The sequence below is a fragment of the Martes martes genome (genome assembly GCF_963455335.1).
Source record: "Martes martes genome assembly, chromosome: 14".
NCBI lineage: Eukaryota > Metazoa > Chordata > Mammalia > Carnivora > Mustelidae > Martes > Martes martes.
In genome coordinates this window covers 35,219,356-35,243,924 of record NC_137902.1, presented here as the reverse complement: position 1 = coordinate 35,243,924, position 24,569 = coordinate 35,219,356, and the positions used below count along the sequence as shown (strand labels likewise).

Here is a 24,569-nt window from a genome sequence, read left to right as displayed (position 1 = left end):
CTACAAATACAATGAGCACCTCCAAGTAGAAAGAATATTAATATTAATGAGGTGTCATTTACGGAAATCTTTTTATGCCTAATCTTCTAAGATATGGGTTAATAAACAGTACAATTTTCTTTCGGCTGTTTTAATCTGCCACTCATTAAATTTTAGCATTTCACTATCTTATCAGCGGAGTATAGATATGACGAGCTAATATCTGAAAGAGGAAGATGGCAATAAATGTGTATATCAACTTTATGTAACATTTTTTACTTTTGTGAAGTTGAAGAGTAAAAGAGTTCTCAGTTTTACTTAAATTTTCTGTTCTGACTGTTGACTGTTTGAGGTGACAGTTCAATTTTCACTAAGTAATGATTACATAAAACCCATTTTCTCCACTTCACCACATAAAAGGTATAACAGTTGTCATAATTGTGGTTGCAATGGAATCATTTCTTAGAATAGCAAAGCAGAAAATGTATGATTTTAAGTTTCAAGAGCATTTATCTTTGGCGGATGTATTAGGAACAGATGACTTAAACCTTTAAAATAAAATTCATTAGATATGATTTAGTTAAACTTTTAACATTTAACCTACATATTTTCCTTAGGAGTTTTTCAAACTGTTTATGAGGCAAACACCTCTACTCTCTGAAAATGAGATCTATCTAAACATATTGACTGGGTCATTTGTCACCTACTTCAAAATCACCTGGAGTATCTTTTCTAACACAAAGATTCTGGGGCCCATCTCAAAGTTAGTTTTAATTTTAGAAGGTCTTCCTGGGACCACCATTATCTGGTTTATAAAATCAATAATTCAGTCACCAATTAGCCAACATGATTGATCTGTTACTATACAGCAGGCAACATACTGCCACGGGTGTTTAGGATACAAAAATTACCAAACTATCTCCAGGAAGTTTAGAGTATAGTGAATGGTCTTCCAAACGCAACAGCTAGGACTTATATTGTTGCAAGTAACACACACACACACACACACACACACACCCCAAACAACAAACTTTTTCTCAAAAGAAGCAGGAGTTAATGAGTCAGACGAGTTGAGGGGCTCATCACTGTCATTGGACACACTAAACAACTGGTTCCTTTTATCCCTTTCCTTTCTGCCCTCCATAGTGTCAGGGTAATTCTGAAAAAAAGGTGTTCCTAGCTCCCAGGGAGATTGCTTCCTCTATTACATCTTGGAAGAGAGAGGAGGCTGTTCCTGCAAGTTCTCTGTGTAAGGAAGCATGCTCTCCTAAAAGTTCCCAGAAAACACCTTTTTACCTCTTGTTAATGTGAGTTGGGTCATGTGCCCATTCCTGAGCCAAATACTGTGGTCAAGAGAAGGGATTGTGCTGACTGGCTCTGAGCCATGTGCCTACTCCTTCAACCAGACATAGAGACATAGTCTCCTAAAATACAGTGGGTAAAGATGGGAAGTGCGTATTTACCAAAAGCAAGGGAAACAGATACTGGGAAGACACTACAATGCCCACTGTACATCCCAGACCCTGCAGTCACCCCAGGGGTATGCTCGCATACCAGCAGGTACATTCCCATAGACTCTAACATGAAGACCAAACCTTTCCTCATCTCCCTACCTGATGATTCCTGCAACTTGGCAGCTCTAATCTTGGAGGGAGGCTGAAAGTCTTCATTTTAATAAGTTTCAAGAGAGTCAGTCTACTGCATATAAAAGTTTGAAGACCATTGCACTACACTGTAAACTTCTTGGGGATAGTTTCATAATTCTTGTATCCTAAACATAATTCTTGTATGTTGCCTGCTGTATAGTAACTGATCAATAATGTCAGTTAATTGGTCATTGAATTACTGACTTTATCAACCAGATAAGAATGGTCCAGGAAGGCCTCCTGAAATTAAAACTTTCAAGGGGTGCCTGGGTGGTTCAGTCGGTTAAGCATCCAACTCTTGATTTTGGCTCAGGTCATGATCTAAGGGTTGTGGGCTCAAGTCCCAAGTCAGGCTCTGCACTCAAGAGTCTGCTTGTCCCTCTCTCTCTGCTCCTCCTCTCGCTTGCATTAGCTCTCTTTCTGTCTCTATGTTTAAAATAAATAAATACAATCTTTAAAAAAATTAAAACTTTCAGTGGCACAACATCTATAGTGATGGATAACTGAGGATACTGACGTTCAACCTGGCTTTTCTGGATTTTGAGACTAGTGTCTCATCAGCAACCATGGAAATTATATTAGGGGCCATCACTAAGAATCCAGATTTGTCCCTGGAAATGGGTTTCCAAAAGAGGTTTGTAATGAGCATAATTATAAAAGCCTATAAGTATCATGGTAGTTATAGAACTTCTTGACTTTCGCCATGAGCTTCTTTACCAATGTATTACAACTTCTATGTTGAAAGCATTTTTTTTTCAAGTAGATGTTCTAGTGCCATTTAGCATTTTGTCACTAAGCCAAGCTCCTGCATGATGAAAAGAAGGACCAGATAAAAGAAACCGTGGTCCTTGATCATCAGAATGCATTAACACGGACCCTGAAGCCAGGAACTTCTTGAAATTCTGGAACGCATCCTCTTGTTGGCAATCCTCATGTCACAGAATAACTTTACTTGTGGCTGATGAAGTCACTCAGCTTCAGTTCCCTGTGAAGAAAAATATGGCAGGAACTGTGTTGACCTAGGAAGGTTTAATGCATCTGCTTTGTTTTTAGAGATTAACCGTGTGAGTGCTAATGTCTCCACCAAAACAGTGATACGAGGAACCCCAATTTCATATATGTCTGCCTTTTCAAAATGAACCCTTATACCTCGTGTTTAAATAACACAGTTTACTAAAAATCTTTCCAAAATGTCCTCTGCCACTTTCCTGATCAAAGCATGATTGTAACATAGTAACATCTGCAGAGCCTACAAAGGCAGAGTCTCTGTGAAGCATTTAACATTCATCTGTTCAATATTTGTTATTCCTGTGGGCGAGGAGGTTGCAAAAGGTTGGGGATTCTCTGTATCTGTCTTCAAAAAACTCCAGAGGCAATAGGAATTATTAGCCAAAATGCTTAACGAAGATTGTCACCTCATAAGGGTTGATTATTTTAGTACCTCTAGGAGAAATTGTTCCTTTAGGATGTTAGGCAACAGAGAGGTGCTGGATAGGCCTTCAGTAGCAGTTTCACTGTGGCCAAATCTGAGTTTACAACATCCTAAATGGTAAATAATTCAGGATTTCAAAAGAAATAAAATATAACTAGGGACGCCTGGTGGCTCAGTGGGTTAAGCCTCTGCCTTCAGCTTAGGTCATGATCTCAGGGTCCTGGGATCGAGTCCCACATCGGGCTCTCTGCTCAGTGGGGAGCCTGCTTCCCCCTCTCTCTCTGCTTGCCTCTCTGCCTACTTGTGATCTCTCTCTCTGTGTCAAATAAATAAATAAAATCTTAAAAAATAAAAAAGAAATAAAATATAACTCTATTCCTGCCATGAACATTTTTCGAACTATTCTATGTTGTGGAGTATAAAGAGATGAATTTGCACACTTTACTAGATATGATTCTTTAATTCCCCCATCTGTACAATGGGGTTTAGTTCCGTGAATCCAAATAAAGCAAACCTTATTTAAAATGCAGTTTGTGGCCACCTGGGTGGCTCACTCAATTAAGTGTCTGTCTTCGGCTCAGGTCATGATCCCAGCGTCCTGAGATCGAGGCCCACTTGTGGCTCCCTGCTCAGTGGGGAGCCTGCTTCTCCCTTTCCTTCTGCCACTCCCCGTGCTTGTGCTCTCTCACTCTGTCAAATAAATAAAATCTTAAAAAAAAGGTGGGGGGATCTGGAGGCCAAAAGGGGGAGCTCTCACACTCTACCATTTAGTCAAGCATAGACACAGACTAGGAAGAATCCTAGTTTACTACTCCTGCATGAGGGGGTAGGAAGAATTTCTCCTTGCCTAGCCAGCAAGCTCAGCCAGTGAGAAACCATCATCAGCCTGAACTGTCCATTTCCTCCAATGACCTTCAGTTCAGAGCAGTCGCTCCCAACTTCCTCCTTTTCTCTATAAAAGCTCCTCTCCTTTGGTCTCCAGACTTGCTTGTTTTCCCACAGCTTGCATGTCCTGAATTGCAATTCCTCTGCTATTTCCAAATAAACCTATCTGCTGTTCTACTTTTTTTTCTAAGTAGGCTCCATACCCAGAATGAAACCCAACATGGGGCTTGAACTCACAACCCTGAGATCAACACCTGAGCTCAAATCAAAAGTCAGGCGATTAACCATCTAAGCCACCCAGGTGCCCCTGCTGTTTTTCTTTTAAGGTCAACAGTTCCTATTCCATAACAATATTAAAAAGTAAGGTTCCTGAAGAGAATACTTGGAGAGCTCTTAGCACAAACTTGTTACCAGAAAGTACTCATTAAATTAGATTTATTAAAATGTATCACAATTCACACACCTTGGTGGTTCAGTCAGTTAAATGTCTGACTTCAGCTCAGGTAGTGATCTTAGAGTCCTGGGATCCAGCCCCACATTGAGCCCTGCCTCATGCTCTGAGCTAAGTGGAGAATCTGCCTCCTCTTCCTCCCCTCCCCTTTTTCATGCTCATTCTCTCAAATAAATAAAAAAATCTTTTTTTCTAAAATGCATTGCAATTCACAAAGCACTTTGTGTGTTTTCTCATTTTGTCTCATACCAATGCAAGGATAGAGAAACTAACTCAAAGAGTGGTTTTGCCAAAGCCACATAATTAGTCAAAAACTGGAAGAACCAGAACTAAAAGCCAATGTTCAAAACTCCTAATTTTACCCTTTCCAATACTTTGAGTTGAAATACGTACAGTCATCTTTTCTAACTCTGATGGGAAATGCTTGTACAATAGCTTGTACAAAGCTTATTGCAATTTCCAAACTATTACTCTTAGAATTAAGATGACATGCTTTACTTGATTAAAATTGTGTTTTCATAACTGAAACAAAAGTTTAAGCCAGTAGAAATTTAATCAATTTACTAGTTTTGGCATCAACTAAGACCAAAAAAAAACCCAACCAAACAAACAAACAAATCCAAAACCCTCTGTGTGTGTGTGTGTGTCCATACATGGACACACACTTAGCTGCAGATGACAGAATTATCAATTAACACTAACTTAAGCAAGATAGGGATTTGTCTCACAAAACAAGAAATTCAGATTTGGCAGTCCAAGCTGATGTGTCAATTCCACAATTTCAGGAATATTCCAGATGTCTTCTCTCACTCTACCATATTGTCCTTAGTGTTTTGGCATTCATCCTCATACTTCACCCTCATAGCTACAAGATTGTAGCACCATGTCCACACATCATACACTAATTTCAGGCAGGAAAAAGGTAGCAAAAATTTGCCTAAAACACTCAGCTTACCCCTCATTGGCCAGAATTCTCACATGGCCGCAAGAAGCTATAAGGAACAGAAAAGAAGTCACCTTTAACTGGGCTTAGTGCAGTCTCACACTGAATTAGCAAGAGAAAGGGGAAGAATGAATAACAGTGTCTGCCATTTTGACTTGTATTGATGTCTTCAGCAACCTTAGAACATATCATCCCTTTTATTCCTTTTTTTTTTTAAGTTTCATTTATTCAAATAACCTCTACCCCTCATGTGGGGCTCAAACTCATGACCCCAAGATTAAGAGTTGCACCCGCTTCCGACTGAGCCAGCCAGGTGCCCCTGTATAGATTCTTTTAACTTAGCTTCATGAAAATTTTCAAATGGGTGCATCATGAAGGGGACATTTTTGTTGTTTTGTACAAACAAATATAAAATTGGGGTTAAGATTTAAGGCAACATTTATCTACCTATATTGAGGTATCTAGGCACATGCACGTATGTATGTGTGTGTGTGTTTGTGTGTTGATACATTGATAGTCCTTCGGAAATATCTAAAGAAGCCATCCTAAACCAACTTAAATCACTTACAGACATCTTCATTTTACTGCCAGTCATATTTCCTTCTACATCACACTGGGCTAAGATAAGATGTTTGTTTTATCCACAAGTGCAAAGTCCTGTGAAAACAGAATAAGAAAAAAAATAATTTAAAAAAGGAAGGTATCATTGAGGCTTTTAGGCTTGTTATCAGAACTCTTTTAGATCTGCCCTCATTCTTTGGGGAAGGTTTGCTTGCATATGTTCTAAAGAAAGAAGTTAAGATACAGTAAAGTTCTTTAATGAAGATGACACTAAGTTTGGGTACCTCAAAAAGACTTTTAAAAAGTTGATATGGGACTCTAGAGCTCTGCTGTGCTCTAGGACAGCATGAGTTACATTTGGCTACTCAAATATAAATCAACTAAAAGGAACACTTCAGTTCCTCAGACACAAGAGCCACATTTCAAGTGCTCAGTGGCCACATGTGGCTAGTGGCTATTGTATAGGACAGTACAGATAGAGAACACTTTCACCACTGCAGGGAGTTCTAACAGACAGCACTGCCCTGGAAGATCCAGGCTTTGAGGAAGTAATATCAGACCAAACTATCTGAATGAGGGCAGCCCAACACTTGGAGCATTTTTGTAATTCCTCTTTGGAAATTGTCCTCAGAGCCCTTACAAGCCATGCCAAGAAAACATCTTATTTCATTTATTCTGAGCATATCAAGTGCCTCCTTAATAGTACACCCCAGGGATTCAAGGAGAAATTAGACATGCCCTTTCCTCTCTATGCCATGATCTACTGGGAGAATAAAAAACTAAGATGTAAGGTAATAGGTGTATAAATGGAAGTGTATACATTATGCTCTTGGAGCAGAGAGAAAGAAAAATAGATTCTAATTAAGAAAATGTCTGCTTTGTAAAGAATTCAGATAGATGCTAAATGAGGGGTTTCAAAGCTTTGCCTTGAAAGATCACTGACGCATTTTTTAAACAAAGGACTGACACGAAGTTACATATTTTGAAAAGATCATTCCTGTAGGAATTGGAGCAGGTAAAACACTGAAGGTGAGATCAAGTGGCAAGCTAGGGAAGTAATTTGGGTTGGAGATGCTGAGGGCCTTGACTAGGTCAATGGCCTTGGGAATCCAGAGCGAAAGAACAGAGGTCTGATTCAGAATTCAAAGCTTGATGATCACCCACTCTATTCTTCAGTTTTGCCTCTACATAACATTGCACAAATTAAAAAAAAAAAAAAAAAACTCAAACTGAGGGTATTCTGAAGAATAAGTTGCACAGATTCCAACAGTATTTCAGTATGTTCTGTTTTTATAAAAACAAATCAAGAAACAGTATGTGTGTGTGTAGAGAGATGGATAGATTTTGTAAAGAAACAGACCAAGGTCGTGGCAATGATCTGAAGTTGGGTAGGACCCAGAATTTAATATTTCCTTCATTTTGCTAATTTGTATTTTCTGTCTTTTTCTGTAATGAATGACAATGTATTGTTTATTAATAAAGAAAAGCTGTTTTTTAAATAATAATTTTTAAAAGCCACGGTCATTAAACCTAAGGAAGAGTTCTAACAATGTTTTTAACAATGCCAACATGGCTAAAATCATTTCCTTCGGCAAATTTACTACTACTTTAGGACAACACTCAGTTGGAATGTGAAAAGGATGTTTCCTTTAAAAAAAAAAAGTTTACTTGGGGATATGGACATTGGGGAGGGTATGTGCTATGATGAGTGCTGTGAAATGTGTAAACCTGGCGATTCACAGACCGGTAGCCCTGGGGATAAAATTTTATCCCTGGGGATAAAAATACATTATATGTTTATTAAAATAAATAAATAAAAAAACAAGTTTACTATTTCACAGCCATACCTGCTATACTTAAGATATTAGTTATAAAACACTCTTAAATGATCTGCCAGAACTTACTTTGCTATTGTTCACTGGATTAGTATTATTCTATGTAATTATAATAGAATGTTATCTATAATTAGAACTTCCATTACCTTGTAATTTGCTTCTTCCCCTTCTTCCATGGAAACAACCAGCTCTCTAACCTCCCCACCCCTCAAACTCCTATTCCCCATAGGTATAATTAATGAGCTTGGTTTTCCATCTGGATTTAGGAAAGTGAAATGTTCTTCGGCCTCACTCCCAGTTTTTCCCAGGCTAATGAGTTTATATTTGGATGCCATCACTGTAGCACTTTTGGCTGACACTTACATAGCTGAAAAGCAGCTTCACCACACCTTCATGCAGGCCGGCCAGAGCTCTCAACATATCCAGCTCCACAACCCTCTCTCCCCACCTGAGCCCCAGAGGCATGTTTGCGGCGGTTGGGAATGTGCCTCTCAAGGTCACTAGTTCCCCAGGGGCCAACACCCTGCAGTTTTCTAGCACCCCCATCTGGACTCCAACCCCCACCCTGGAGTTCATGTGCATGAAGGAGGGATGGTGTGTGCCTGGAGAGCAATGCATTTAATAGGAAGTAAAAGAAAACATCAGTGGATTATAATTGGGGGCATGTAACTCACAGGTGAATTAATCAGTGGACTTCTTTGGAAATGGGTTATCTATACCGGTGCAGTAGCAGAAATTAAAATTTTTGACTTGCGTTGTTTTGCCAATATTTAGCCATTTTGTTCTATTGAATGTGACTACATGTACAGACACACTTTTATTTAGTCTCACACATGAAAAGAGAAAGCAGAAGGCATGTAATTCAAGTGGTTTCTCATCCAAGCATTTTTATCACAAATTACTAAATCTAGTTGAAAACAGTCAGAAAAAGGATACTTCCCCCTCCCCCCAGTATTTGTTCCACCAACCTAGCTTGGCAGCACAGAATATTTTGAATTATAGTTAAAATAAAGGTTTCCCTTTCTAAAACAACATTTGAGTTGTTGCCATATTAAAAGATCAGCAAGCCGACCTGCTAAAAATAGGATGTGATTGTAGATTCCTCTCTATAGGATGAATATTTCAGAGGTTTAAGAAGGAAAGTAAATCCTGAAAAAGAATTCAAGAAAAAAAGAAAGGAGAATGCTTTGAAGTAATGTCTGTATACATCATTTCCCTCCAAGGCTGTTTAGCACAGAAATACTTTTTCCTGACTGTATGGCACTTCCTCCATACCTTTTACTAATTAACATTTAAATAGGTGATGACAGCAACTATATTAAAACTCGAAAGCCTGTCTATAAATCAAAGTCAGAATTTTTAACTTAGAAATTAACTGAACACTAATTGTTATATTCATTACATTGGTTGCTTCAGATCTGCTTGCTACAAATTCTGGGTTTGAAAAATAGGCAACCTCGTCTCAAGGTGCACTTTAACTAGTACTTAGTTATGCTAATAATTCTGAATTATGTAAAACAGATAACCCAAACATCATCTTCGGCTTTGTTTCAGATATATTTTTGGTTCTTACATTTGGATCTGGGCATGCTCCATCTGAAAATTCACTCAACCTCAAACAAAAAAAAGCCACAGCCTAAAAATCTGAACACTTGAAATGTCGAGAAGGTCCCTATTTTTAATAAGCTATACAGCGCATTCTTACTCTCTCCCTTCTCTTCTGCAGGTGTCTCCGCCGCTCCAGTAGACTGAGAAAAGGAAAAGGAGGGGGCGACAAGAGAGGAAAGGAAATTGTCTGTGTGGCTTGGTGGGGTGGGATGGGGGGGTGGTGTTAATATTATGATTAAAAGCTTTCCTCTTCAGTTTGAAAGTTCTTACCCATATTAATGATCTGACATTAAGGAATATGAGTCTGAGCAACAGCGGAGTTTGAGTCCGTCCATCTGTAACTTATAAAAGGAAAGGAACAAAGCAAGGATAGGAGACAGGAAAGATGCAGGGAGAGAGCGAGATGTAGGCGCGTGGGGACGGGAAGGGAGAGGCGGATTTGGCAGTCAAAGGGGGGACGAAAGGAACAGGAATGGAAAGTGTGGCCTGGCCGTGCAGCCCTGTGGTGGGGAAGGTGGAGCCCACGACGTCTCACTTCCCCCCACCCCCAGGTTTTTCCTTTGTAGGTGGGGGCTCTCGGCATCTGGAAAGAATTGGTCTGCTAAGAAAGGAAAGGCTGTCGCCTGAGGATGCGCAGGCTCGAGACCGCCTCTCTTGGAGCAGGCGGGCGGGCAGGGATAGCATGGACAATCAGTGACCCTAAGGCAGACGGTTTTGTGGGCGCTGGGGGGAAAAGGCCACCAGCCCAGTCCCACGGGTCTGGAAGCCCCAGGCCAGGGCCGTCCGCGCAGGCGACGTTGCCGCGTCCACCCCGTGCCAACCAGCGCCACTGGGGCGCTCTCACTCCCGGCCGGACCCTCTACGGGCCTCTCCTTGTCCCCTCAGTCCGGACCCTCTAGTGCAGACCCCTCCTCGCCGGGGCTGGCGACCGTCGGCAAACATGGCCGCCAGACGTCGGCCGCGGCGCCTCCTCTTCCAGACCTCGGGGGCCGAGGCTGGCAGCGGAGGGTAGCCCGACCCGCCGCCCGCGAGCGCGCGGCGGGGCGGGGGCGGCCGTGGCGAGAAGAGGGCGGGGGCCGCGGGGAGCGGCGGTCGCGGGCCTGGCGCGCGCGGGGGCGACGACAGGGCGGGGCTTTCGGGCTCGCGCGCGGGGCCGAGCGCGGGCGCGGGCGCGGGCGCGAGCGCGGGCGCGGGCGCGGGCGCGGGCGGGGGCGGTGCGGCGGCGGCGGTTGGAAGCGGCGGCCCAGAGCCCTCTCGCGGCCGCGGCGGCAGCAGCGCCAGCCCCAGCAGCCTCCCGGCCGCCGCCGCCGCCGCCTCGCGCTCCCGCCGCCCGGCCCGACATGAGTGAAACGGATCGGGTGCCCTCGCCCGCCGCGCCGCCGGAGGTGGCAGCGGCAGCTCCGGACGAGAGGAAGGGGAAGGAGACTGAGCGCGACAAGCTGCCGCCCATCGTGTCGGCAGGCGCCGGAGCTGCTGCGGTAGGTGCCGGGCGGGGGCAGCGGGGCGCCCCGACGGCGGGCGTCGGGAGGGAAGGCAGGGGGCGCCCGGCGACCCCCGAGACCGCCCGCTGAGATGCGCGGGTCCATCCTTCCCCGAGCCGCAGTGGAGTGTGTGGACAGCCGCGAACACTTCTTGAGAATCGGGAAATGTTGGGGTGGTCGCGTCCGCCGCCTGTTCTCGGTTATTGTCTGGCTTGGGGGCGGGGGGAGCACTTTCTCTAAGGAAATGACCGGCTTTTTGGAGTCCACGTTATCATCTGTTGGGTCAGGGCAAGGTAGCATGCAGGGGGGAGTGGGTTTTCCACCGAGGTGCCTGCCTGCTTTGGGGGCGCGGAGATTCCCCTCTTGTCTTCGATTTTCTTTCCCTTCCCCCCTCGGATTGAACAGACTGTGCGGCGAGTTCCACTTAATTGTGACCTTTCCGTTGCTGTCAGGATAGTGGGAGGTAGATGCCTCAGTGACGGTTTTATTTTTCATATGGTACAGACATGTGACGTAAGGTGGGGAGGCTTTTTTAACCTTTTATTTAAACTCAATTTATCTAAGCTTGACAGGGATGATTTCCCAGCTGGATTTTCTTAAGGATTAATTGGAGAGCGCTCTAAGGCTTCAAACTACATATTGCCAGATGATGTAATGGGACAGCCCCCCTTCCCTGTTTTTACTGGTGGTTATGATTCTGGTTACTTTGGCGCGCGCGCGCACACACACACAAATTAATCTGATTTTTGAGATTTTTATTTGACATAACATTTAAATACTTTTTGAAAGTTTGCTTGGGTACATTTGAAGGCCATGACTTGTCATGCATCTGTGCTTGACAAAATAGTAAAAGTTTAGAGAACATGATACATTTGCTTTATTCCTACTTGCAACTCATTTCTTAAAACCTCCCTCTTAAATGACTAAGAAGTTACTAAAATAGCTCACTCTTTAAAGTGTTAGGAATAATGTTTTGATTCTGTAGGTTTTTAAAAAATATCTAGGGACTGTGATAACTGGAAATTGTTAAAACAAGCTCTGATCATTAAATCACTGCAGCGAAGTGTGGACAGTAATAAAATGACACACATATTAAAATATCGCTAGAATTGAGTGGTAAATTGAAGTAGTGTGTGGTTAGAAAACACTTCGGGAGATGCTTTGAAGGAATTTGTAACCCAACTGCTTGCAGACCCAGTTCTTGTGTTGGTAACCTAGGCTTTCAGAGTTTATCCAAGACATTCTTTTTTTTTTTTTTTTTTTTTTTTTTTTTTTTTTTTTTATCCAAGACATTCTTAACTTGCAAAAAGACAGTGTTTTAAAAGTTCTTTAAATCAGTTTAAAACAATTAATGCATATGCTTATAAGAAACAATTATATGAATGAGTTTTTGTCCTCAACTGAGCACCCTCCCCAAAACATATTTATCTCAGTTTAACTGAAAAATTGAAGGTTTGGAATAAAAACTTGGAGAAACTGATATACTGTGGACCCAGGTCTACAGACTATTTCCTGAAAAACTTGGAGTTTGGAGTTTGGGAATTTAGAGTTTTTCAGATTTTAGAAAGGCAATTTGGTACCTATGTCATCATATGTAATATCTGCAGTGAGGTCCTGGCCAATTCTTCATAATCAAGCATGTCAGTAGTTCTGCAGTGAAATGTATGTGTATTCACAGTACGAGAGGTAAAGTCAGACTTAAGTATAAATAGCTTCATATCCTTTCAGATCAGGTTGGATTGTCAGAGTTCAGGTCAGGTACATGTTTTGTCACTGTATGAGGTACAAAAACCTTTCAGTTTTAATAGCTTATAGGATTTCAAAAGTGTGAATAAAGGATTATGGACTTTTACTACTAGTCAAACAAGAATAGAGTTCAATAAGTTTTTTAAAACCTTGAATTGAAGAAAATACGTGTCTGGTCCTCCAGAGGGCAGGAGAGCTGGGATGATGTCTGAGATCACCAGCAGGTGGGGAAAGCCTTGGTGTGGAGGGACAGAGAAAAACGGTTTGTGGCCTGTTGGTTGTTTTTCAGCCTCCACTGTGGACTAGATGAAGCTTCTGGAGGTTTGCTTAGGAAACTGATTGCCGAAAAAACAACTTTTTCTTTGGGACACTTTAGTGATTCTTTTTGCCCTAGGTGAACAGTTCTATGTACACTGAGTTTATGACTCAATTAATGTAACCCTATATTACTGGCTTTTTCTGAAAACCATTCTGTTATATTTTTACGGGAGTTTGGAAATAATTTAGAGTGACGGCTCCCTAGAATAAATAGAAGGCCAGGTTATGATGCCCTAAGAAAGCTTGAAGAGTTGGGACTATATCCTGGAAGTGTAAAAAAATATACAGGGGTGGGATTGAGGGTGCTGGAAAAAGCAGCCCTGAAGTGATTGATCCTAAGACCACCTAAGTGTGAAGGAAGCCCCTTCTAGCCAGAAAGTCCCTAACACAGTGGTATCAAACCTGACTAACCAGAGTTTCCCTGGTAGCATGTTAAAATCCTGATTCCCAGATCTCACCTCAGAGCTCCGGTTTTCAAACTTCGAAGCAGAGTAAAATCACCTGGGAACTTTTAGAGCCATCATTGTCCAGTTTCAATTGCAAACCAGTTAAATCCATTTCTGTGGATGGCCCTCAGACTTCTTTTAAATTCTCAGATGTAGCTAAGATTGAAAATTCATGCTTTATGTACTAAATTAAGAGCTCCGTGAAATCTGTGTTTTAACTACATTTCTTCAACTCTACTTAGTTTATGGAGCAGCATTTGAAATGGACTGGTGAAAGGTATGGATTGAGTCAATGAGGCACAGCAGAAATCAAGGGTGGTGCGGGAACTGAGAGAAATGTTGGTTAAAGTGGTTCTAGTTGGAGATGCTCAAAAGGGTCAAGATATAGACCTCAGAAAACCATCAGGGTGATGGTTTGGCCTTGCTGTTGTGGAGAGGTGATGCAAGTCCCCAGAGCTGAGGAGACTAATGGAAGCAGGACATAGATGCAATAGGGGTGGTGGTGTGAACATTGAATTTACTGAGTTTGACAAATTGGAGTGGAGGAGAATATTGTAAATTAGTTGTTGATATAATACAGAAGTTAGAAAAAAATGGTGAATAGGGTAGAAGAAAATGGCCAAAGTAAGAGCAGAAATAATAGTGGCAGAGCACATGTGTGGCTCAGTCGGTTAAGTGACTCTTGGTTTCGGCTCAGGTCATGATCTCAGGATTGTGAGATCAAGCCCTGCATTGGGGCTCTATGTTCAGCGTGGAGTCTACTTGAGATTCTCTGTCTCCCTCTCTCTCCCCCAGCTCATGCGAGCATTCAGGCTGTCTCTCTCTCAAATAAAATAAATAAATGAAATCTTAAAAAAAATAATAGTGGCACATAAGGCTGAGTTTGACTGTCTACTTCAATATTTAAATTCGGTGAGCAGGAAAACGGAGGAAGTTCTCCACAGGATAGGATAGCAAGGAATGAAATGTACGAAATGGGTTCTAGCAAAGAATGAAATGTCTTCAAGCAAGAGCTAGATTTAATTAAGTCAGAGAGGTGAAGGGAAATGGAGGAAACCAGTTTAGGATTTCAAAGGGAAGTTTGGCCACAATGAAGGCGAGAAGACTTGTCAAGTAGTTGGAAGGTGAGGGGAAGGTTTTGAGGGAAATTTCGAAGTTTATAGAGAGGATTCGATAGGAAGTCAGTATCAAGAATAAGTTCATATACATTGTGTCAGGTGTGTATAAATGGGCTTGGTGAAGCCACTAGCTAAAACGTAACTACCAGTTATGGAACATCTATTATGTTTAGCTTTGGACTAGATGCTACAGAAAACACAAAAACATGGTTTTAAAAAAAATGCCTGCCTCAGAGGAGGCAATGCTTACACATGGAAACATAACAAAGCAAAGCAATGTGTATAAGTCACAATGAACCATAGAAACAATTTGCACTATAGGAAACCAGAGAAAGGAAATCAGTGTGTGCAGAACTGTGAAGAAAGGCCTTGAAGTAAAGGTAATTATTTAAGCCGACTGGCCATTGAAGGATGATAGGATTTGGATGGGCAAAAGAAAGTGGGTAAGTAATCCAGTGGGGAAAACAACATGAGCAAGGCTTAAGGAAAAGCATTAGGGAGTAATACAGTGAGCCCAATGGAAGCATGCTGGGAACTTGTGGGAGGTAAGTAAGATTGCTTGGGGGCTGGAGCAAGTATGGACTTTCTCCCCCGCTGTGGTTAGTGGGAAGCCACTGGAGTTGCTTAAATAGAGAAACCAATGAAGTTTTAGAATATAAGTGAGGTTCAGTGGGGTAGAGTCCAGAGCCAACAACCAAGAAAGAATTCTTGAGACGTCTTTGGTACAAATGGTGGCTTATTAAAGCACAGGGGCAGGACCCGTGGGCAGAAAGAGCTGCTGCCGCCCTGGAGCTGTGAGGAATGGTCCATTATATACTTTTAAGTTAGAAGGGGGTCAGGGATGGCTTAAGTCTCTAAGGAATTTTGGCGGCAAGGTTTCCAGGACCTTGAGGGGCTAGCTGTTGGGAAAAGGTCACTTATTACCATCTAATAAAACCTTAATCATGAGACCCTTCACATATATATTGGTGGGCCCTATGTTTGGGGATGATTGCCAGCATGTATCTTGGAGGGTTTAGAGATAAAGGAAGTTTCCAAAGGAATTTCTATATGTTAATGTAGACTTACAGAATCCTGGTTGGGATGGGGGCGGGGGGGTTGCTGTCTGGCTGAGACTGCCTTTTGCCCGTAGCACAGTATTAAGGTGGAAGTAGTTGAGTCCCTAGAGGAATGTCACTCTGCCTGTTTCAAGGACTTGTCAGTGGGCTCTGGATAGTAAGGAAATTTAATAACTTTTCTTCTGCCTCTGTTTTCCACATCAGAATGACATAATGAAATCCATGGTAGTGATTAGTGGTAGTTAGCCTGGAGGGGGAGAAGGAAGAGTACAAAGAAGGAGCTTTGAAGTTGGTACCCAAGGTAAACAGGTGCATCTGCTCAGGTGGTGGCCAGGAAGCAGGAAGGGATGGAAGAATCCACATGATGTGGAACCTTATTAGGCAACAGAATGGAAAAGAGGGAAGATTGATATAAAAAAGGATTCTGCAGTTTCCAGATAAGTTATCTCAGAGAAAAATGTTTACATCGAAAGGCAATCCAGCCAGTAACATTCCAAATAAACATATGTGTGTGTGAACCCACATAAACCCTGTCCATCTAGGTGTTTGGAACAATCTCATACATGGAGACTCTTATGCCCTTTGTCCATTGTGTCCTAAACAAGAGGTGAGACAGGAAAGAGTGAAGGCTCTGGTGCCAGAGGTATTTTAAGCAATTTAATAAACCCCAGATATTATAAAAAATATATATGTATATGTTTAATATATATAAGTAATATAAATAATAGCTAGTATTTGAGTACCTACTCTATGCTAAGCATCTTCCCTGTATGTCTTACTTAGTCAGATTGCAACCAAAACCAATCACAACAACCACTATGATGGTGAGGAAGGTAGTGTCATTTCATAGAACAGGAATCTGAAAGTCAGAGAGGTTAGCTGTTCCTTGCCAAAGGGTAAAATAGCAAGTAAGAAGCAGAGCTTCATTTAAAATTGAGACATTTCTGGCTCAGAAACCCATGCACTTTCCATATACTGTATCTATGGTCTGGACAGTGTGGTTCAAAGAACCTGCACCTGTAGCAATATTTGTTCTTTTTGAAAAGAGGATATGGTCTAGTGACAAGTGACAAGTTCAAAATTTTGTTAACCAGAGATAGAGTTGTTATGGAGGACAAAATGTGTTCTAGGATAGCTGATAGTGTCAGTTTTAATGATGGCATGAATGAATGAATTTTCTATATAAAATAAAGCAATTTCATTAAAGAAAAACAATCTGAAAGTTTTGAGACATAAAAAGCAGGGTGATAGCTATATAAATACATATCCAGGGTGTCTCTAATTTTGAGTGGGTTGTAAAGTCTGTTTGTCAATTTTTTTTTTTAACTGCACAGCCATTATGTCATTGCCTGCTTATTCTCTCATTCATAACTAATTCAGAACGTTAGAACACAAGTGCTTTGACTAAATGTAACAATTGGAGAAAAGTGGTCATTGTAAGTTGTGAGCGGGACACCTCCAAAAGTGCCCTGTATGATACTGAACGCTCCTCATAGGGTAAGTGAAAGACTAAATTAATACACACAGAACATTTAGGAAAGAGCCTTGACAAAGTGAGCACTCAATAAATGTTGGATGATGATATTTGTATTATGTTGTTGTTGTTATTGTTATTTACAAACCAACATCTGTAGCTGGGGAGCTGTTTTTAAGCCAGCCCACCCTTTCTAAGTCTGTTCTATGGCTTTGGTACTTTCCTTCATAACCTTTTATATCAAGCCTCCCATCCTGTACCACCCCATCTTCCTTCTCCTTTCCTTCAGTGTGCGTGCACACTGGTGCATTCACGCACGTGCACACACACACGCACACTGAATTAAAGGACATTATGCATTCTCTGAACTTTTTAGGGCTGGTGTATGCCAAGGTTCATATGAAAAAAAATTTTTTTAAGGATTATTTATTTATTTATTTGACAGAGAGAGAGAGTGATCACAAGTAAGTAGGCAGAGAGGCAGGCAGAGAGAGAGGGGGAAGCATGCTCCCTGCTGAGCAGAGAACCCGATGCGGGGCTCGATCCCAGGACCCTGGGATCATGACCTGAGCCAAAGGCAGAGGCTTTAACCCACTGAGCCACCCAGGTGCCCCGAAAAAAAATTTTTTTAAGAGGAAAAGAAATAGAAGTAAATAGGGTACAGCCAGTGTTGCCAGAGTGGCGGTTATTTAGGCATAGTATTTGGAAATTAACTTGTTTATTTTTAGTGTGAGTTGAGGAAGAGAGAGAAAGATTAACAGAAGACAAGTGAGGAAGTGGGTGGAGCTGAGAAAGCTCTGGGAAGCTTTGGTTTCCCTACTTTTTTTCTCCTGTTTTTGTTTTTTGTTTTGTTTTTTCTGGTATGAGTTTACTCTGTGGGTGAAGGATTCCTTCTTGCATTGCAAAAATGTTAGACTGCTAAGCCTTTCATGAAGGATTAGTTGTTCCTAAGTTGATATTTGTAACTTAGTGACATTTTGGTAAGCAGACAAAAAACATGTTTTGGGGAATGATTGTAGTAGACAAATATGCCTTTGAAAAATAGAAATTATTGAAATTTTACTAATTCAGCTAGGTTGAAAAGTCTATCTGAAGTCTGAGCCTAGTCGTTAAAGAAAGCTCTATTCCAAATTAACTTGTTTTTTATCCACTTGTTTTTATTAAAGAACAGCAAATTGGTTGAGGAATTGTGACTGCATTAATCATACAATTTAAATGTGGTATTTTATGGTATAATAGTAATTTATTGATGCCATTTTTTTTTCTTTTTCTATGTTGTAAAATAAGTGAATAAAATCTCCTATGCCACCTTGCCTTCCTGTTGAGTGAACACTGAATTTTCTGTTTCAGGACTTTTTTTTTTATATTAAGTAGGGTTAGTTTTCAGTAATTTATAAGATTAATTGCATTGTGACTTTTTTGGTGTTAGAATTTTGTTTCAGAATCCCAATCCTTATTTCCTATTCTCCTTTGAAAGAGGTGGTTTATATCACTTAAAGAAAGCAATTCCACTTGGACTGGTGCTACATTGTTTGGGAGGGAAGTTCACACCTTGCAAGTAGCTAACTTTTCACATCTTCCTAGACGTCTGTCCAGCAGAGTTAACACTTCTGATTTTATAACCCAGCATCCTAATAGGAACTGTGAAAAAACATACAAAAAAGAAAAACAAAGTATCTTTACTCAGTAACAGGGCCTAAAAATAGTCTCCTTTGTAGACTAAACACAGTTGAGGCCTCTCAGCTGATATGGCCCTCCCTGGTAATTTAGGTCAGTTTCTATAAAAAGTTGGTATAGGAGACTATCTTAAATGTTTTTTATTTTAACTTAAAACATATAAATGTACATTTGTTCACCTGTCTTTTGACACAGTAGCCTTTGCTCAATACCACAGGAAGCCACTCAATCTTTGTAGTTTTCTATGCATTATAGGTAGTTTCTTGACTCATTGATACTGAATGATACATACATTGTGCATTATATTAGGAGCACTTAACCTGTTGCTGAAATATTTATCTTTGGATTTGAAAAATACATTTCAGTGAGGTATGGCCCAAAGTATAGATTGCTGTGAGATATAGATATATATCAATCTGTATGTATATAGATCTATATGTATATCAGAAATTACCAAATCAAGACACTCAGTCTTTATTCATTCAGATATCTTTTATTCTTTGTCTATAGAGTATTTTATACCATATTTAAATTCACTACCTTTCCAGCAAATCCCTTCTTCCAAAAATGATGTAGGGATACTCTCAATCAGAGTAATAATTCTGTTCTTTTTCCTAAGATTGTATGCTGTATTGGATCTAGTTTAGGAAAATATGTTTTCATCTGTCTAGATCAGCTCTGCCAGGAGAAATATAATGTAAATAATATGTAATTTAAAATTTTCTAATAGCTACATCATCTAATCTACAACATCTAATAGCTACATTTACCATTTCAATATTTAATCAGTATAGACACTGGCTGAACTTCTCTACCTCTTTTTCATAGTATGTCTTTGAAAATTGTGTATTTTATACTTACTAGATATCTGTTTGGATTAGCACATTTCAAGTGCTCCATGGCCCCTTTAGCAAATGGCCATATTAGTGCAGATCTGGATGATACTTCCTTTCCTCCCAAAATTTCTTAAATCCATTCTTAGTTTTAATTATTGTTTATCCCTATTGTAGCAGTCCTCAAAGTGTTATCTTCCACATCCTTATAAAGGTCCATGAGGTTGAAACTACTTTTAGGGTACTAAGATGTTATTTGTCTTATTTCCTCTCATTCTCCTGAGTATAGAGTGTGGTTTTCTAAAGCATACATGACTTGCTATTCCAACAAATTGAATGCAGAAGCAGAAGAATCCAGCTGTCTTCTGTGAAACCAGATGTTAAAATAGATTTGCAAAATGTTAATGCCCTTCTTCTCACTAAGATTTTTGTTGTTGTTGTTTGAGAAAATGTATTTTCCATTATGCGTTTATTGTTATCTTAAAAGAAATTGATACATGCAATAATTTTTAAGAGCGTGAAGGGATCCTGAGTCCAGAAAGTTTGAGAACCACTACTGTATATTGAATTTTGTTTGTTTGCTTTATATTTGGCATTATTGATGACAAGTTTTCTACATTTGTGTATTTTCCAACTAACCAAGTATTATCGAACATCTTAGAATGCCGAATCGTTATTTATTGTATGGAGCATTTTCTAAAATACATTACATACCTCTCAAATAGAAGATACTGAACACAATTTAGCATGTCCTGTTGACTGGATCCCTGTGACAGCTTTGCATCCAGAACTGGCCTCACCACAGAGCTCTGTGCAGAGTCCATTTCTAGTGTTTGTCTCTTCAGTGAGTAAAACTTCTGCCAGTTGGCCTAAATAGCTAGACTATAATATTAATTTTCACTTGATGTAGTTTAAAATGCAAGCATTTCCCAGCTTGTTCACAAAACTAGTTAAATATGTTTAAAATATGTTATGAATAATGAATTTTATAGATATAGGAATTCAATTTAAAATATTTTTATTCAAAGACCCTAAGGTAGTGAGATATTATGGTTTTAAAAGGTGTTTCATGATGGAACAGAGCCAGCATATTATTCTTTTATCAGTGATTGGTTTAGGATGTGAACAAAAATGCTTTATCTTCTACAGCAGATTTTGGGGAATAGAGGATTAGCAAGGTAAATTTTATCAGAATTTTGAATATGATAGAACTTAGCATTAAGTACAAAAGATATCATGGATATCCTTCTTATTAGCACCTGATTAAAAATATGATAAAGAAATCAGAAATTTAACTCAGGTGTAGTTTGTTCCTCAGGAATTTATATAAAAATTTAAAATAAGGTCAACAATATCATATGTTAACAATAGCAGAGCAGATAACCCAAGTATTTATTCACATTTTTTGAAATTATTTGTGATTATATATAGTCAAAGAGACCATTGAGGTCCATGGTAGGTATTTGTAAAATATGATTTTTGATTAGTTATGTAATTACTACATTAAATTTTTTGCTATTTATTGAATCTGTGGTAGCCTCTGCCTAGAGTTAAGTCTACTATTTATTATGCCAGGTTTAAATATTTTGAGTTTTTTCCTCAATGAATTCCCGGTGTTTTTTTCCCTGTGTTCCCTGTTTGTGCTGATCTTCAATCTGTAACAGCTGGTTGGGTATCCTGCTACTCTCTATTCTTCAACACATCCAGCCCACTGCTTGTGGGCTGGCCACATTCCAGGGCTTCATCTTTAGTGTTCTCCTTCTGAAGGACTCCTAGATTGCATTTCCAAAACTCCTCAGAAAACCAGATGTAATAATTGTGGTAGATCCAATTCTTAGAAGACTCATAAAGAAATGTTCTCTAACCTTTAATTTAGTCTGATGTTTGATGTCAATACCCAATAGCTTTTTGAGTTGATTCTCTAATTTTTAGTTTACCATGGCACAACATGCTGCCCTGTTTTTTCTTGTGAAAGTATTAGGTTATGTGGAAGATTTCTATTGTACAAGCTAGTGTAGGGCAATGGCTATTTTGTGAGTTTCCTTTTATTGATCTGTGGTGTACTGTCAGCCTCTGAAATTGCCGATGATTTGTATCAGGTCATTTCAAGTATTAATTATCAAGAACATAGCCATCTTAAAACAAGAGACTTAGTAGACCAAGGATTTTTTTCCAAGTCATTTAAATTTTTTTTACTATTATTACAAGCAACAGAAAGCTGGGCCATGTATGCTTCCCTTAGGAAAAAGGGAGACTTATTGGAATGATGCATATACATAGATCAGAACCAAAAAGCAAACTAGAACAGAGATTGACTGCTCTCTGTGCTCCTGCTATTCTCTCACTCTCGGCTGGCACTCCTTTCCGTATTCCTTCATCTAAAATCTGGAAAGACCTCCTTCTGATTACATACTAGGAAGCATCAATGCCCTTTATGCCAGACCACCCTAATGGGTAGCCACTCAGGCTACAGATGGACAGATGGCTGCCCCTTTGTTGAGTTCCTGTCTCTGCTCCCACCCATGGCCATTCCTGCACAAAAAATAGGAACAATGCTCTGGGGACTACAGAGGCCAACATTGGGTATGGCAGCCATGAAACAGGCTCAGTGTATCTTCCCTCAAACCTTTACACCCTTCCAGCCACTGGCCTTTCTCCCCTTCTGTTAAGCTTCTGGACAGAGCAATCCCTGCTCATTGCCTCCATTTCCTAACTTCCCACTCATTCACTAGTCCAGTTCATATAGTTTCTGCCACCACCATTCCCCTGAATCTGTTGTCTGTAGTGTCCCCAAGATTTCACAGTTGTTCATTCTAGTAGGCATACTTTTGATCTAACCATTCTCCATTGTTTAACATCATTGACCACATTTTTTTCTTGAAACTTGATCCTCCCTTCATTTTTAACACATTACCTTTTCTTGGATTTCATATCTCCTTGGCTATTGGTCCTTTATCTTTTTTGTCAGCTCATATCATGCAGGCCTCAGAGATACTGCAGATTTAGTTCAGACCCCTGCAATAAAGCAAAGATTACAATAAAGCAAGTCAAATCAAAATTTTTTTATATCCCACTGCATATAAAATTATGCTGACACTATACTGTAGCTTATTAAGTGTATAAAAGCATAATATCTAAAAAAATGTACATGCCTTAATTTAAAATTACTTCATTGCTAAGAAATGCTAACCACCATCGGAGCATTTAGTGAGTGATAATTTTTTTGCTGGTGGAGAATCTGGCCTTGATGTTGATAACTGCTGACTGGTGAGCGAGGTTGGTGGCTGATGAAGGTTGGGGTGGCTATGGCAGTTTCTTCAAATAAGACAGTGCAGTGTGCTTCATCAGTTGACTCTCCCTTTCACAAATGATTTCTCTGCAGCATATGATGTTGTTTGATAGCATTTAACCCACAATGGAACTTCTTTCCAAATTGAAGTCAATCGTCTAAAACCCTGCCTCTGTTTTCTCAACTATGTTTATGTATTAATCTACATCCTCTCTTGACATTTCAACAGTCTTCACCAGGATTAGAGTCCATCTCAAGAAACCACTTTCTTTGGTCATCCATAAGAAGTAACGCCTCATCTGTTAAAGTTTTATCATGTGATTGCAGTTCAGGCACTTCTTAGGCTCCACTTCTAATTCTGGTTCTCTTGCTATTTCTACCACATTAGCAGATACTTCCTCCACAGTCTTGAACCCTTAAAGTCATCCATGAGGGTTGGAATCCACTTCTTCCAAACTACTGTGAATATTGCTATTTTGACCTCTTCCCATGAGTCACAGATGTTCTGAATGGCATGTAGAATGGTGAATCCTTTCCAGAAGTTTTCATTTGACTTTGCCCAGATCCATGAGAGGAATTCCTATGTAGGGCAGCTACGGCCTCATGAAACACATTTTTAAAATATGACTGAGAATTCAAAATGAATCCTTGATCCATGAGCTGCGGGCATGAAGATAGTGCTCAATTCATTCTCCATCAGAGTTCCTGAGTGACCAGGTGCATTGTCAATGAGCAGTAATATTTTGAAAGATATCTTTTTTCTGAGCAGTAGCTCTCCACATTGGGCTTAAAATACTCAGTAAACCATGTTGTAAACAGATGTGCTGTCACCCAGGCTTTATTATTCCATTTATAGAGCATCGGCAGAGTAGATCTAGCATAATTTTTAAGGGCCCTAAAATTTCAGAATGGTCAACAAGCATCAGCCTCAACTTAGAATCACCAGCTACATTAGCCCCTAGAAAGGGAATCAGCCTATGTTTTGAAACCAGATATTTACTTCTTCTTTCTATGAAAGTTTTAGATGATTATTCCTCCAGTAGAAGGCTATTTCATCTGAAATAACACTGAAAAGCCTGTTGCTTAGTGCATCCACCTTCTTGAATTAACATACCTAAATCTTCTGGATAACGTGCTACAGCTTCTACATTAACATTCGCTGCTTCCCTTGCACTTTCAGGTTATGGAGATGGCTTCTTTCTTTAAACCTCATGATGCAACCTCTGCTGGCTTCCTACATGTCTGTAACTTCCTCACTTCTCCCAGCCTTTATAGAATTGCAGAGAGTTAGGGTCTCGCTCTGGATTAGGTTTTGGCTTAAGGAAATGTTGTGGCTGGTTTGATCCTCTATCCAGATCTCTAAAACTTTCTCTATATCAGCAGTAAGGCTGTTTCGTTTTCTTATCATTTGTGTGTTCACTGGAATAGCACTTTTAATTTCCCTCAAGAACTTTTCCTTTGTATTCACAACTTGGCTCTTTGGTGCAAGAGGCCTAGTTTTCAGCTTATTTCATACATCAGTGTATCTTCTTCCCTAAGCCGAATCACTTCTAACTTTTGATATAAAGTGAGAGGTGTAACTCTTGCTTTCACTTGAATACTTAGAAGCCATTATAGGGTTATTAGTTGGCCTAATTTCAGTATCGTTGTGTCTCAGGGAGTAGAGATGCCCATGGAGAAGGAGAGACATGGGAGAACAGTCGGTCCATGAAGCAGTCAGAACACACACATTTATCAATTAAGTTTGCCATTATTTATGGGTGTGGTTCGTGGTGTCCCGAAAACAATT

General features: G+C 40.2%; 1 protein-coding gene across 3 annotated transcripts in view; it reads left to right on the top strand.

Annotated features, from left to right (window-relative positions):
• Positions 1 to 10,680: 10,680 nt before the first annotated feature.
• Positions 10,681 to 24,569, top strand: part of HECTD2 (HECT domain E3 ubiquitin protein ligase 2) — a gene marked incomplete at its 5' end in the record, with an annotated part of 71,185 nt that continues 57,296 nt past the window's right edge. For all 3 annotated transcript variants that reach the window (XM_080823526.1, XM_080823525.1, XM_080823524.1), the window contains one exon: positions 10,681 to 10,818. In XM_080823526.1, the coding sequence (XP_080679652.1) occupies positions 10,681 to 10,818 (138 nt within the window). The remainder of the gene's footprint in view (positions 10,819 to 24,569) is intronic.